Source organism: Merops nubicus, unplaced genomic scaffold (assembly GCF_000691845.1).
Source record: "Merops nubicus isolate BGI_N331 unplaced genomic scaffold, ASM69184v1 scaffold16727, whole genome shotgun sequence".
Classification (NCBI taxonomy): Eukaryota; Metazoa; Chordata; class Aves; order Coraciiformes; family Meropidae; genus Merops; species Merops nubicus.
In genome coordinates, this window is record NW_008622516.1 from 20,108 (window position 1) to 34,280 (window position 14,173).

Consider the following 14,173-nt stretch of genomic DNA (forward strand, 5'->3'; position numbering starts at 1 on the left):
GAACCCAGGATTCAAGGTGTGGCCTCCCCAGTGCCAAACCCAGCAGGATGACCCCTGTCCTAGTCCTGCTGTTATTTATGTTCCATTATTTATCCTCCTCTACCACAAAAAGAGCTGCACCCATATCATAGACTGAAGCTATGGCAGCTTCCCCACCAGGCCTGCATGCCTGTCGTATGTCCTGATTCACATAGATGTGTCTATAAAAGCACCAATGTGCTTTTAATTAATGTTGATCCCATGACAGCTTTCAGTCATGCAGTGAAGAGATGCTTCAACACACCAAGGAAAGAGGGGGCAGAGCACAGGCAGTCATTAAAAAAACCAACCTGACTACACTGCCTACCTCTTGCACACTCCTCAAAAAGAGGGAACAGGCTGCAGGCTACAAGACACCATTACCTCCATTCTTCACATATGAAATGGAAGCAGACAGTAAATAGCTCATAAAAGATAAAGCCACATGGGAAGTGAACTGTGACACTGCTAACAGACTGGGTGAATACCTGTCCTACAAAGGTATGAGGTCAATTATATGAAACCAGCCAGCCTGCCCTGGAGAGGGTCCATTTGTATTTGATGTGACAGCAATACACACCTTGGGAGCTCTGGGAGGACTCTGTAGAAGAAGAGCTGCTTTCAGTGTAGGTTTGTGGTTCTTCTTTCACTTCTGGGAGAGATGAGTTTCCTGTCTCTGTTACCCTTGATGCCTGCTGTAACGTTTCAGTCACCAGCTGCCTGGTTTGTTCACTTACAACTGTTGCTTGAAATGTCACTGGCTTTGGTTTTATGAGAACCTAATTAGAAACATAAATTTTATGTACAGTAAGGGCACTCAAGAAAACAGATCTGAGCAATCGGAGTATGGTGTGCCACTCAAATAGATCTATGTACAAGACCTAAATAATATTCATCATTTACTGAAAGTCTACCTGTAAATTCAGGAGCTCTGAATATTAAACCACAAAGCCCAGGTAAATGACAATGCACAAGAATGTACTTCTCAGTGATCTGGAGTACTTAACACAATAAACCACTAAACAGTCATTTTTTCAGGGCTGGATACAACAATGATGTGACAAGAGGAAGCTATGCAAGTGAGCTGGAACATGCACTGGACTGATAAGGACAAGCACCTCTCTTCTTCAGCCCACAATAAATACAGTCTTGAACAATCAAGACACACAAAATATTGTATCTGATAAAATTTAGTTCTTTTTAACAACTAAGTGCAACCAGAGAAAACACTGAAACTGAAAGCGTCCAGAAATAAGCCAGGTTCTCTGTATACAGCCCCACCAACTACATAAAGTTGCAGGGACAACCAGAATGTACATTAATCAGAAAGTAACTTCAATAAAATCTCAGATTTTATGGATGACCTATGTCCAGACTCTGTTTTTCTCTCTCACCATCTAGCCATTAGCTGTAAGACTTGGGCATCTGGAGCCATGACCAGACAGTTTCAGCTATGGAAAAGGTCAGTAAATCCTTTTGGCTTGCTCTAGGCCTCCAGAAACAGCTAACAAATCCAAACACTGTGCTCGAGAAATGCGAATCAAGGCCACCTCATTACACCCCTAAGCCATTCCTCATAGACACAGATGAATCCTGCAACAAATGTGGCAACACAGTGAAAAATTATTTACTTCCCATTAAAGTTTAGGGGTACATTTCAAGGTAGAAATGGGTCCTCACTGTACCTGCGTTTTCCCTTGCTGACCATAAACAATTTTAGTTGGGATGATTTTGGTGGCTGGCTGGACCGTGGACCCTATTCCTTTTGGCTGTGTAACAATCATTTTTGTGATGGGTCTTGTGGCAGTGATGATAGCAGGTTTTGCTCCTGCTGGCACTGCCTGAATAGTTTTCTCCCCCTGTAGAGAAGTCAAAGTTTACAGGTTAACTTAGTGAAATTCTTCAGAGAGACCCACTTCTCTAAAAAATTACACAGTTATAGATAAGTGTGTGCACCAATAAACCAACCTGCTGCTGCAACTAGACTTACTTGACACAAAGAACATTCAAAGATCAAGAACAAAAACCCTATGGCTTTGAATGGAAAGGCTACCAAAGTCCTCTTTTCTGTGTCTCTGCCTTCTGAGCAGCTCTGAAGGGGTGAACAAAAAGGAGTAACAAAAAAAAGACACTGACAAGTTTTTTTGAGGTTGCTTCAGAGGATTAACCTAAGTTGGAAATTTCCTCAAATAATTTGCAAATGTTTTAAAAAAACCTCTTATTTCTGTTAACAGTAACTTTGGCAAGACAAATACAAAACTTGAATATTTTATATTATATTTATAATAAAAAAACTTGAACTGAGGTTCTAAAACAATTAAAGATATTTTTTTATAAAATTATGAATTATCTAAAACATTATCTTTAAGGTATTATAACTTTATACTAGATTATATTAAGATCTTTGTATTAGCCTCCTAACCAATACATTAATTATGTATTGACTGTTGGCTTTTTAAACTAAAAGTTCACTAAAAAAAAAAAAAAAAGCAAATTCACAGCTGTTTGACAGGAAACCTTTGACTTTGGAATAGTGCTGACATATGACTAGACTCCTGACAGCCTAAGACTAGCAAAGACATTGAGCATGATGGTTTTCACCTCTGCACAGTAACAAACTAGATGAGGAACAACATTTAGTTGTCGCCAGTTCTCCCAGTATTCCACCAATTCCCAAATAGCTAGAAATCCCAAGAACCATACTGGTTTCAGAAATCATAACATTCTGTTGGTTCCCTCTATGTAACATAAGATTTCTGCTTGTGTGAAAACACAGCTTTAAGTGAATTGGGAAAGTTCAAAGGCTTCAGACAAAAAATTTCTAAAAGATTTTAAAATATCCTCTCTACTCAGCTCTGCTACTCAAGTAGACTTTTAAAGATTACATGATTAAAGCATTAAATCTCACAGTTCCATCTAGGGACATAAAGCACATCTGACATTTTTATTTACTAGCACTTGCCAGTAGACCCAGTTGAAGCTGGAAACTTGGTTTTGTTCTTAGTACAACATCAGAGGACTGAAAAAATGATTCAGCACTACACAAAACTGAGGTACCAAATGTTACACTCCACACAAGTTGAAAGGTGGCACCCTTACTGTGAAGGGACAGTTTATTTCTGCCCTTTACATCCAAAAAATAAACAGCTGGAGATGCAAGTTTGTAACACAGGATTGTGGTTCTCACTAGAGCACAAACAGGGCGAAATTTTAATAATTTTCATCTACTTAATCCCTTCATGATTACAAAATCGGCTACCATGGAAAAAAGCAAGCTCAAAAGTTTTTATTTTCCTTTAGAACATTCCCAGCTTGTTTTAAGCATCCTTCATACCCTGCAAATCATACTTGTTTTTCAAACACCCCTGACATTAAGGCATGCTGGATCTGTTAAGGAGCTCATGCAGTTTGCTTTGTTTAGGGACTTTAACAGAAGGAATGCAGCAGCCACCACACAGCCTGTCACTCCGCTATTGATTTGAGACTCAAAACCCTTCACTTACCCCGGCGTTCAATAGCGTTGTGACAACATTTTTGCCTGGAAGCCCTTGAATTGTAGTTCCTTTTCCAGTAGTCTTTTGCACAACGATCACATTGGGTTTGGATGTCATTGGGATTGTAGTGATTTTGGTTGTGGTTCCTAAAATTTTGTGGGAAAAGAAATGAGGTGCAGTTTATCACACATACACTTCCTTCAACTGTAGAAGTTGGTGAGCTATACAGGAATCATTGTATTTAAATCTGACAGTACAACAGAAAAAAGACAAGGCAGCATCTGGAACAACAATTTATGTCATGCAACCTCAAGGTATGAGGATTAGATGCTCACTCTATAAATCTTTCACTTACAGTAAAACCAGGCATGCCCAGGATAGAATATCTGATTCTGTAATAGGACAGTCAGCCCCTTCTCACAAATTAGAGGAAACTAACACAGCTTGCTCAGGCTAACATGTCTAACTTTTCAAAGGCTAGAATTAAGGGGGGGATAAAGACACCACTAATACTCAATTCAAGGTCCTATTGGCACAGAAATATTCTTGTACAGATAACCTCTGTATGAGAAGCTACATATGAAGGATGTATCTCCAGTCAAGAGAAAAACCAGCTCTTTCTGGCACTGAACTCTTGGAATACAAGTGATGAGTAGTGGATTGAAAGAAGGATAAAAGAAAAAATATGCTGTTGTTTTACAATCAGTTCTTAAAAATTGAGTTTACAAGCATGGGGTTTTCTTCCTTTTTTTTTTTTCAAGAGCAGTGTTGTCTGTTTCTGTTCCTCTCCCAGTATTTAATTAGTTCTATTCCCTGTATCAGTTTATTTACCTGCAGTGACAGGTAATTCTCATCAGCCCTCTACAAGAGTACATACACTGATATGTAAATCATCAGTGTTGTCAGGCTGCCATTTCAATATCTACTGAGACAGCTTTTTATCAACACCTTCCACTCTCTCCTTGAAGGAAGTACCACTCAATCACAGCAGAGCTGCAAACCCAAGGATTCCCCTCACTACCTTCTACCCATTCATCATGCCTGTAGGTGCTTCATTACATATTCCATATTAAAAATACTGCTAATTCTGGGAAAGAGAAGACATGCTGAGACAAGATTATGTTTTACTTAATTCTAGCGACTTCAGAGGCATCTAAAGACTGCTCCTTTAGGGAAAAAAAAAAAAAAAAGGGGGCAAAAAAAACAACCTCCCCAAGCAAATCAACCTGAAAAAAAACCCATGAAACAACAACAAAACAAAGTAAGCATTCTTTCCAAACTTGTGTTGTTTCAGGACAATTATTACCATTCTTATCAGGACCAGCCAAGGGGTTCCGTGCACTAGCTGGTGCTCAGGAGAACACTAACTAGTAGATCTGGAAATCTTAGCCACACATCATAGCTTCAATGGGCTAAAGAAGTTGCTTGTTCTCAAAGAAACTACAGCACCAATCCTAAATATTATTTTGTAGAAATCAGGATCTGAAAAACTGGGTCACCTCCGGCACACTACCCCACAGAGCGGGTTTGCTGGATAGCTTGAGCAGCACCTTCCGGTGCCAGGAGCTGGCTGGTGCCACATCTGGTCTTTCCTAAGCACCAAGACTAGGACCTCTGAACAATTTAAAGATACCACCAGACAGGATGAGCAGACAAAGCAGACCTTGCTATACTTGTGCACCTAGCTAGGAAATGCAGCAGATCTTCTCTGCGTTAGCACTTCTAAAGTCCAAGACAGACACTAAGAAGTTATGAGTGGTGTGAGTGTGCTTGGTCCTGTTCCTAAAGAGAGTCTGTGTTTAGAGGCTGTACTGCCAGAGAGCATCAAGGCTGGTCAACAGACTAATGAAGACAAGCAGCAGAGCCTGCATGAAGCTGGGAGGAAAAACTTACAGTAGAACATGGGGTAAGGCAAAGACAGGCTGACACGGACAGAAGAACAAGATGAGGTGAAGATTGCACAGCCAAGTTTAAAATATAAAATTCATTTTCATTCTTGTTCTTTGGACGTGCAGTGGAATGGAAAGGGGCAGCATCAAGATTATAAAATGCTTTAAATCACAGCCCTCTTACAGAGGACAAAACAGTAGTTCTCCTCCCCCCCATTTCTCTTTTCCTCCCAGGCTTCTCTCACTTTAGGTATCTCCCTCTTAAACACAAGAACTGCCATCCTCAAGAACACTTTACTTCCTTTACTTTCACCCATTATTTTCTTCTTCATCCTCAGCTATTTTCCTTCTGAATTAACTTCCCCAGTAAAGGTCCTAATATTATTTGAGCATGTAATCCAGAGAAAAGCCCTCAACAATTAGAGCAAGTCTAAGGTGACTTTTGAAATAGGCCTGAATATCAATCAAAGTACTCATATGCCTACCAGAAACAATATTACTGCTGATAATCTTCCCTCCCAATGTAGCCAGAGATTTTGGTACTACAGTAATGATGCTACCACTTGTAGTTTTCACATAAGTAGCAGCCCCTGGAGTTCCAGCCACCCGAGCCCCTATAGAGGGGCTAACCGTTGGCCGCGTGTATGTTGCTTGAGTTCCTGTTGTAAAGAGAGAACAAGAAAAGTTCACTGTTAGAACACCATCCACTATTAATATTTCTGGAAAAGTTAGATGAGACAAAAAAGCATTTGATTTTTTTGGAAGAGTCCCCACACTGCAATTTATTACCACCCTTTACAATTCACCTAGTACTTTTTAAACCTGTAGAGTAATATTCAAGTATAAACTTACTTCTATGTCTTTTATGAACTATTCCATGCCTGCCATATATTAATTCACATCCTTTTGCCTAAGACTTGAATTTTCAATAGGAGTTTAGATTCCGCCTCTGTGTTTGCTATCTGCTCCCTTAGATGCCCAAAGTTGGGTATCTGGTGGCACTACCAGTACTGATCCCTTCCTCTTCAAAGTCACCTACACTGTCACTTCTCCAGCATGACAGATTCTTTATAAAGACCACCATCAATAACTGGTCTAAATATCACTCAGAGAAAAATACCGTCTACAGTGATAATGCAATTTTATGGATTTAGCATTTTGCCATGCAAAATAACCTCCTGACATGGTATAAATGTTTTTTCAGACCTGCTCCTGCTCAGAATGTCAATGCAACCAAGTCCACTGAAGAAACTTCCTCAAAATTATAAAATGAATCAACAGCTACACAAAGATAGTAATTCCATTCTGCTTATACTGCTGCAGATAGTGTGCTACGGACCTTCATGGCTAAAGATCTGAGCAAAACAGTTTGTTCTAACAAGAAAACTATGTATTAAGATCCAAGAGAGCATGATACAGGGTTTACCAATTAAATGCACTGCAAAACTGCTAGATTTTATGTACTTAAGAATGATTTGGTTTAGTACTTCAAAAGTTAAAAAAATACTATTAACTTTTAGATTATGGTAAAATTCCCAAACCATGCTAAAAAATTCAGGAGGTTGCAGTTTTCTGAAAACTAAAGTTACCTTTCAAGTTTCCCCTCATGCAAGCTCACAATCTGAACAGCCTGAATTATTTTTTAATTTAACCAATAAGAAGAAACAAATACAATTAGATCCCCAGGGAAATAAAAAACAGTGGGAGTTTAAAATTCAGTTTACTGGTCTTTTTATAAATACACTGCAGGACTGTGAGCAAGTCACCCATCTTTTAAAGTCCATAGATGTAAAGCAAGACTGATGCTGACCTATCTGCTTGAAGTACCTCAAAAGTTAAAATCATGTAAATTGTCTAATATAAGGTGCTACAGAAGTGCAAAGTATAAGTTGCGAGAAAACTTCCTTTAAAATAAACCCAGTGGAGAAGGAGCAATCATGTCTTTGTGTATTAATTCAGGAAGATCAGAAAAAGAATATTAGCACTCGGTGCAAAAAATCCTAATCTAGAATAAATATCAATAGGATTATGAACGTGCTGTTGTGCTCATGAGAGAAGTGCATTTTTTTTTTTACCCTAATAAACCTTGTTTGATCACCTAAATGTCTGGGTGTACCCTCCCTTCCCTTCTCAGAGCCATAACTTACCAGTGGGAGTAGTGACCAGTTTAGTTGTCATGATAGTCCCATTACTGCTAACCACCATAACAGGTGAATTGCTACTGCTGGGCAAGGTCGCTGTAACTGGTTTGGGAAGGATTTTACTGGGCTGCACCTGTTGAGTGATTATTTTAACACCTAGGAAAGGAGAAAGGTCACTGTTAAAATACAGGCACGAAAAGTTACTTTCTGAAATGCTTTCTCAGACCAAGCCCAAGTGGGCAAGTAGCCTCACAAGGCTTCTACTCTGAGCCCACATATTCTTGATTCTGAAAAGATCATTTTTTGTTTGGGTTGGGTGGGCTTTTTTGGTTTTGGTTTTTTTATTATTTTTATTTTGCAAATAAGACAGTCATCTTTGCCTTTCACGTGCCTGTTTCAATTCCTAGCTACTCCCACTGAGGCATAAGATTCCATTCCATCATTGATTTTTCTAGTGATTTTTAACCTTCTCTGGTCCATGACTCAAAAAAAAGATCATTTTCCAGGAACCTACAGGTTACAACCAATATTGAATTGGTTTGTACACAATGAACCACTTGAAAGTGAAACAGTTCTTCATCAATTTAGCTCGTAAATTCTCACGTGTCTTAATTAGCCAGTTAAATTTCATCCCTCTGAATAAATTTTTAACATTTAGTGGTTTTTGAACTAAAAGTATTAATGGTTATAAGGAAGCAACTGTGAGACTGGCTAGGGAAGGCTGCTTAAAAGTAAACTGCTCTCCCTCCTCTTGATCTATTCGTTATCTTGAAACCATAAAGGAACTGGACCTGAAACAAGGTCCGAGTGGAATCAGGAAGAACCAAAAATATAAGGACGCTTTAGTACAGCAAGGATTCTGCTCCCTCTCTCAAGTTGTGTAGTGGAATGGGACTTCTACAAGACTGACTCCTCAGCTGCAAACCAGGAGCTTCAAAAGCATACCCAGGACACTTGTGTCTTGCATTCTGTTCCATGACAAGGTAACTGTATTGCATTATTGCATTGTGTTAGTCAAATGCCATGAAACACCCAGCCCCAGTTAATCCCATATAAATGCAGGCAATTATATTCATACACAAATATTTGCAGATGAACAATTTTGTCTGCTCAGGACAAGGAACATCATCTGGAGATGTTTTCTGCTTTCTACATGGACTATAAAAGCAGTATGGAGCAAGTAAGCTCCAAACTTAAATAAATTAGGAAATAGAAATTGAAGCCTTTGCATCATTCAGACACAAAACTGAATAAAGTCTCTGTGAAAACCAACCTACATCTTCCAGAAAGAATAGGTAACAGATGGTATTTCCAAAGGAATTTTAACTAAAAAGCACACTGAACCGAAACCCATGGTAAAAGGCAAGGAGCGAAGCTCTTCTTGATCAAATACTGTTCATTCACTGGAGGATGGAGGCCTCTTACCTGCCTTCATTAGCAGGTATTTTTCTTAGGCAATTATCCTATAATCCAAAAGGAATTTTATCAGAGGAGAGGAGTAGGGCTGTTTATTTTTTCATTCTATAGTCTATTTTAATTCTCTGATCTAAACAGCATTAATATAAAATTATTATTTTACTGACATGATTAATATAAAATATGGATATGAAAATACTTTGCACTTTTATAGCACTTCTTCCTTTAGAATTAGGTAACTTTGCAAGCATTACTTCTCACTACAGCTTACGGAGATCTGCACTGTACAGCAGAGAACAGCCAAGATAGAAAGATTACATGACTTGCTCAAAGCCAACTGAATGAGTCAGTGTTACAAAAAGATTCCAGTCCAACTTCCAGTCTCAGATCTAATTGTGTTTGCTTTGACAAGTACCTCAAAAGTAGGTTTTGATTTCTGGACCCAAGAAAAGAATTAAAACATGGATTAACTTCTTTTTCCAGTTGATACAGTTGAACAGCTCTTGGATCTTCAGAGAATCGGTGTCTTCCAGGTTGCCAATCACATTAGTTTTGAAGATATTTACATACCTTTCAGTCTCTAAAGATAAAATATTTATTCCTAAAGCATGGTCTGTAGTACCTGAACCAAAGAAGAGTGACAGAACCAAACTCTTCAAATAGTGTTAGCTGAAAACATTAAGACATCCTTCATTTACATCCAAGTTTAAAGCCAAATCCTGTATTCAAAGTACTTATGCTGTAATGATAGCTCTTGCATGCACATTTTGGGACAGAACACTGGCCTGTTTTCTTGACTTGTGGTTAGACCTCACCAATATGACCCAAGATTAACTCCAACTACCTGATTCCTGTTTGATCTGAATGGTGGGCTTGATGCCTGGTGGCAACTGAGATTGCTGTGGCTGCTGTTGTGCTGCAGTCGACTGCACAAGCTGCTGTTGCTGCTGTTGTTGTTGTTGTTGCTGCTGTTGCTGCTGCTGCTGCTGTTGTTGTTGTTGGGCCTGCTGTATTTGATGCAGCTGCTGTTTGGGGGACTGCTGATGCTGTTTGGGAAACTGTGCTAAGATCTGAGTTGGATTCCCAACCAAACCTTTTGGAGAAGGTAGTCTGGTAGAGGCAACTTTAATAGCTGACGTAGACACACCTGTAGAAGCAAACAGGTTCAGATTGAACTGTGCAACACAAAAGAAAAATACTGCCACTTCTTAAGCAATTTTTCATTTTTACTACTGAAAAATGCATAGACATGAGGGTAAAAAGCTCCCAGACAGCACAAGTGCTCTGTTCAGAGACAAGACAGCTTTATACAGATTTATGATGACTACAAAAAGGTAGGGGTATGAGGGTGACAAATTGGTGAGCACAATGTTACTTCGGAAGAATTAATCAAGTAGTGGTATCTAATTTAGAAAACTGGACTTCACATTTTTTGTGCCAATAGGTCAGGTGATCTTACAAGTCATACAGTGGTTAAACCAAATTTTCAGTAAGATAGAAAGACAAAGCTCCCAAATCAGAATACTTATTTCTACCATTCTCTTACAAAGATGTCACAACACCTCGAGCAAAATTTGGTTTCATCTGTAATTCTAAACTGCATATCCAGAAGTACCATAAGACAAAAATTGCATCTCTTAGAAAACCAATGTTTAACCAAATCTCTGCTGCAGTGGAAAAACGACAAGATTGTTTCTCTCCTATGTAGTGATAGGTCAAGGGCTAATGGGTTCAAACTAGAAAAGGGTAAATTTAGACTAAAAAATTAAGAAGTTCTTCACTTTGAGGGTGGTGAGACACTGGAATAGGTTGCCCAGGGAAGCTGTGGATGCTCCAATCATTGTATGTGTTCAACACCAGGTTGGACGGGGTTTTGAACAACCTGGTCTAGTGGGAGGTGTCCCTGACCATGGCAGGCGGTTGGAACTAGATGATCTTTAAGGTCCCTTCCAACCCAAACCCTTTTATGGTTTAAAGAAAGCAGTGAATGACAGAAATCAAATAAGCTACAGTTCTGGTAGTCTAAAGCAGCAACCCTTTTCTCACTGCATCATCTAAGATGGTTTTTCCATATCCTTGGTCAGCTGTTTTCATTAATGAATTTAACTCTCTTCAGATTTGGAGTGAATACCAGCTTATGTCACAAAACGTTTCACCAGCATCTTCCAAAATGACATTCATAGTCTTGAAAAAAAAAAAAAAAAAAAAACCAACAAAAAAAAACTGTTGAAGAGATATTTCACCTAATGTATTTTAGAATTATAGCCTCCTTCATAATTACATCAAATAAAATCCAGAGTTCGAATAGGAAATTCTGCATTGTAGATTAGTATCTTTAGGGCCTGACTAATAAAAGCAATATGGAAGGCAAAATAACTTCCCTCAGCTTTCATTTGCTTACCCAACTACTTCTGGAATGGAACAAGATTTGAAAATATGGACCAGGAAAAGTTGCCATGTGACACTTGTTGTCAGGCACAGGACTTTTCAAGTGTTGTTCTCTGAAGCCCTTCCATTCACCCACAGCTTCCCTTCCAAAGGTTAGCTGGTGGCTGTGGAGCTGAATCAGCCAAGCTGACACATACAGATGGAATTACTGAGCAGAAACCCAGGAATTTTAATCCAGGCCCACTCAGGTCTTAACTTTTAAGGGCTTGAAAACTAATGTGTTGATAAAATGGTGTAAAACCTTCTCTACCTTCCAGAATTGTCATCAAGATTGTTACCCCAGGAAATATCCTAAAGACTAGGCACATCACATGCATTTATTTGATGTTGACTTTGCATGTTTTTGTAAATGGGGGTTAAGAGAACAAATTATCTTCAAATATCGGAAACATCTATTTTCCATGCATCAGATCAAGTTCTTAAAGCAGATATTTTAAGGCTATGGTGTTCTAATGCTGCAAATAAAATTTTTTGAAAATAAAAAAAAAAGCTGTGCCACACTGTCTCACCACATTCTCTTTAAAAAGAGGATCTGCACGTTAACTATTGAAGTAAAGAAAGAAAGAACTCAACAAGAGCATTTGTGGAGTATTTTGGATTAGTTTCATCAGTAGACTTCTTTCACACCTCCAGTGCTCTACCCATATGTAAATAAAGTGCATCTCCCCTGTGTCAATCGTAAAGTGCAATTTATCAGTGAAAGAGCTTTTATAAATATGTTATTTGCCATACCTTGTGCTACTGTTGACATAACCACTGACGGTGTTGATGATACTACAGCAGTCACAGCAATAGTATTTGCAGTACAGGAAGAAGTGGAACAGCTACTGCTGCTGCTGCTGGTAGTGACCAGAGAGGACTGAGATGCTGTTATAACCACTGGCTGCTTCTGAGTAGTTGAAGCAATGACTGATGTTGGGACAAGTTTCGTAACTGCTGCATAGTTGTGGGATTTTGAAAGGATGTTGGGTACAAAAGTTGAGCTTGGAGACGTGGTTACTATTATCACCTGGAAGAAGATAAAGAACAACAAGAAATTCATTTGTTCTTTGTGCTTATTTAGAAGCATAACATTTCAGTAATGTATCTGTCTATGTATATTTAGCTTTAGGGATGTAGGTTTATTAAGAACATTTCAGAGTGCCATCATCACACTTGCTGGCCAAAAAAATTCAATGCTTGATAAAGTGGTGATAAACGTTTCCTTAATGTTAGAAGGGTTTGGGTTTTTTTTAGGAAAACAATTACCATCTAATGAAAGAATTATCTCATGTCTGAAGACAGACAGGAATTAACTGCTTGGCTTCATTAAATTGGGACAGGAAGCCTGAAGCCCAGTTTAAAATGGAACAGAAGGGTTTTCCAGCAAGGTCTAAACACCATTCCCCCAAACCTTGCACACATCAAGAAACGGCAATGAGAGAACAGATGATATTTCTTTTTTCTTTAACAATTAACAAGCAGTTGCCCAATCAGTAATAGGAAATATTTCTGATCCACAAGGCTGTAAACAATCAATATTACATCAGTGAAAAAAACTGATTTAGATTTGAAGCAGTTTCTGTTTTAATTAGTACTCTCAATTCTTATCTGTCTGAAAATCATTTGTCTAAAGAGAACAAACATTACTCCTAGTGCAAGCAACAATTACAACACCATGAATCTGATCTGACATAGAAAAACACAATTTGCTGTAACAATGGAAGAGGTCTGTTCTTACACAACTGACCTAGAAAACTAAGCATTTCTTGAGCACTGAATATGTGGACTGTTTACGTAAAGAGATTCCTTTTATTCTGTTTATATGTACTTCCTTGTACTTTACAAACACATTTAAAACAGAAACACACAGCCTGGAAATAAAACATTTTCAGTTTACCATGCAAGAATATTAATAAAACGTATGAATAATGCAATTGTCCCAGTAAAAATTTCATTTATTAAACCCTTGAAAATTAAAACTTAATTAATGATTTGATGTGACAAAAGCAGATAGGAAAAAAAGGTACAGAATGAACAAAGAAAACCTGGCTTAGCTCAAACGAAAAGCCTTACACTACTACCCAAGGACTACTAGAACCTTGCCTGATAGAGAAAAGAAATAATGATAAAGGCACCAGAAAGAAGCTTAACAAAGATCAACAGCGAGAGATGAAGAGTTTATAATTTGTTTAAAAAAAAAAAAAAATAGGGATGAAAATAAAAGCAGCAAATTTCACCACCATAACTTGATCTGAGGAAAACCAAAATCTTACTGCTACCTACAGCAGGCTGACCACAACTGACCAATGCTTGAAGGTTTCCACATCTGCTGCTCTATCACTTTATTGAATTCTCCAGGAAGAATCTCTGTATCACTCCTGATTTTGCCTTCTGCCTAACCTTGATGTAATCAAAACACCTTCCTGAAACTGCTCTTAGGCTGTGACCATGCAGATGAGCTGAACATCACACAGCTTGATTCTGGTACATGGCATGAAGGTGCAAAGATGCTACAATGTGCCACTGGAGTTCTATCCTGCCTCTTAAATAGTCATTAACACCAGAAATACTTGCCAACCATTTGAATTTTAGGGCCAGCTCCATTTCACCTAGGATAACCTATTTCAGAATACAGTCAAAAGGCAATTTGCAGTTAAAAAAGGCAGATTATTCACACTAAAGTTCCTACATTATCTGCAGTGCTATGGGGCAAGTTTACTGCCTCAAGTAAGTCAGAGATATGAAGGATGAATTTGGGCATAATCACAACTCCTGAAGACCGCTC

The 14,173-nt window shown here is 38.5% G+C and overlaps 1 protein-coding gene across 1 annotated transcript in view; it reads right to left on the reverse strand.

Moving 5' to 3' along the window:
- The window catches only part of LOC103777279 (chromosome unknown open reading frame, human C11orf30), a 38,457-nt gene that overhangs the window by 9,980 nt on the left and 14,304 nt on the right, over positions 1 to 14,173 (reverse strand). The window contains exons 7-14 of the mRNA XM_008944827.1: positions 12,139 to 12,415; positions 9,963 to 10,105; positions 9,803 to 9,923; positions 7,549 to 7,698; positions 5,887 to 6,060; positions 3,522 to 3,658; positions 1,704 to 1,877; positions 599 to 797 (exon numbers count right to left, since the gene is read on the reverse strand). Coding sequence (XP_008943075.1) covers positions 599 to 797; positions 1,704 to 1,877; positions 3,522 to 3,658; positions 5,887 to 6,060; positions 7,549 to 7,698; positions 9,803 to 9,923; positions 9,963 to 10,105; positions 12,139 to 12,415 — 1,375 coding nt within the window. The remainder of the gene's footprint in view (positions 1 to 598; positions 798 to 1,703; positions 1,878 to 3,521; positions 3,659 to 5,886; positions 6,061 to 7,548; positions 7,699 to 9,802; positions 9,924 to 9,962; positions 10,106 to 12,138; positions 12,416 to 14,173) is intronic.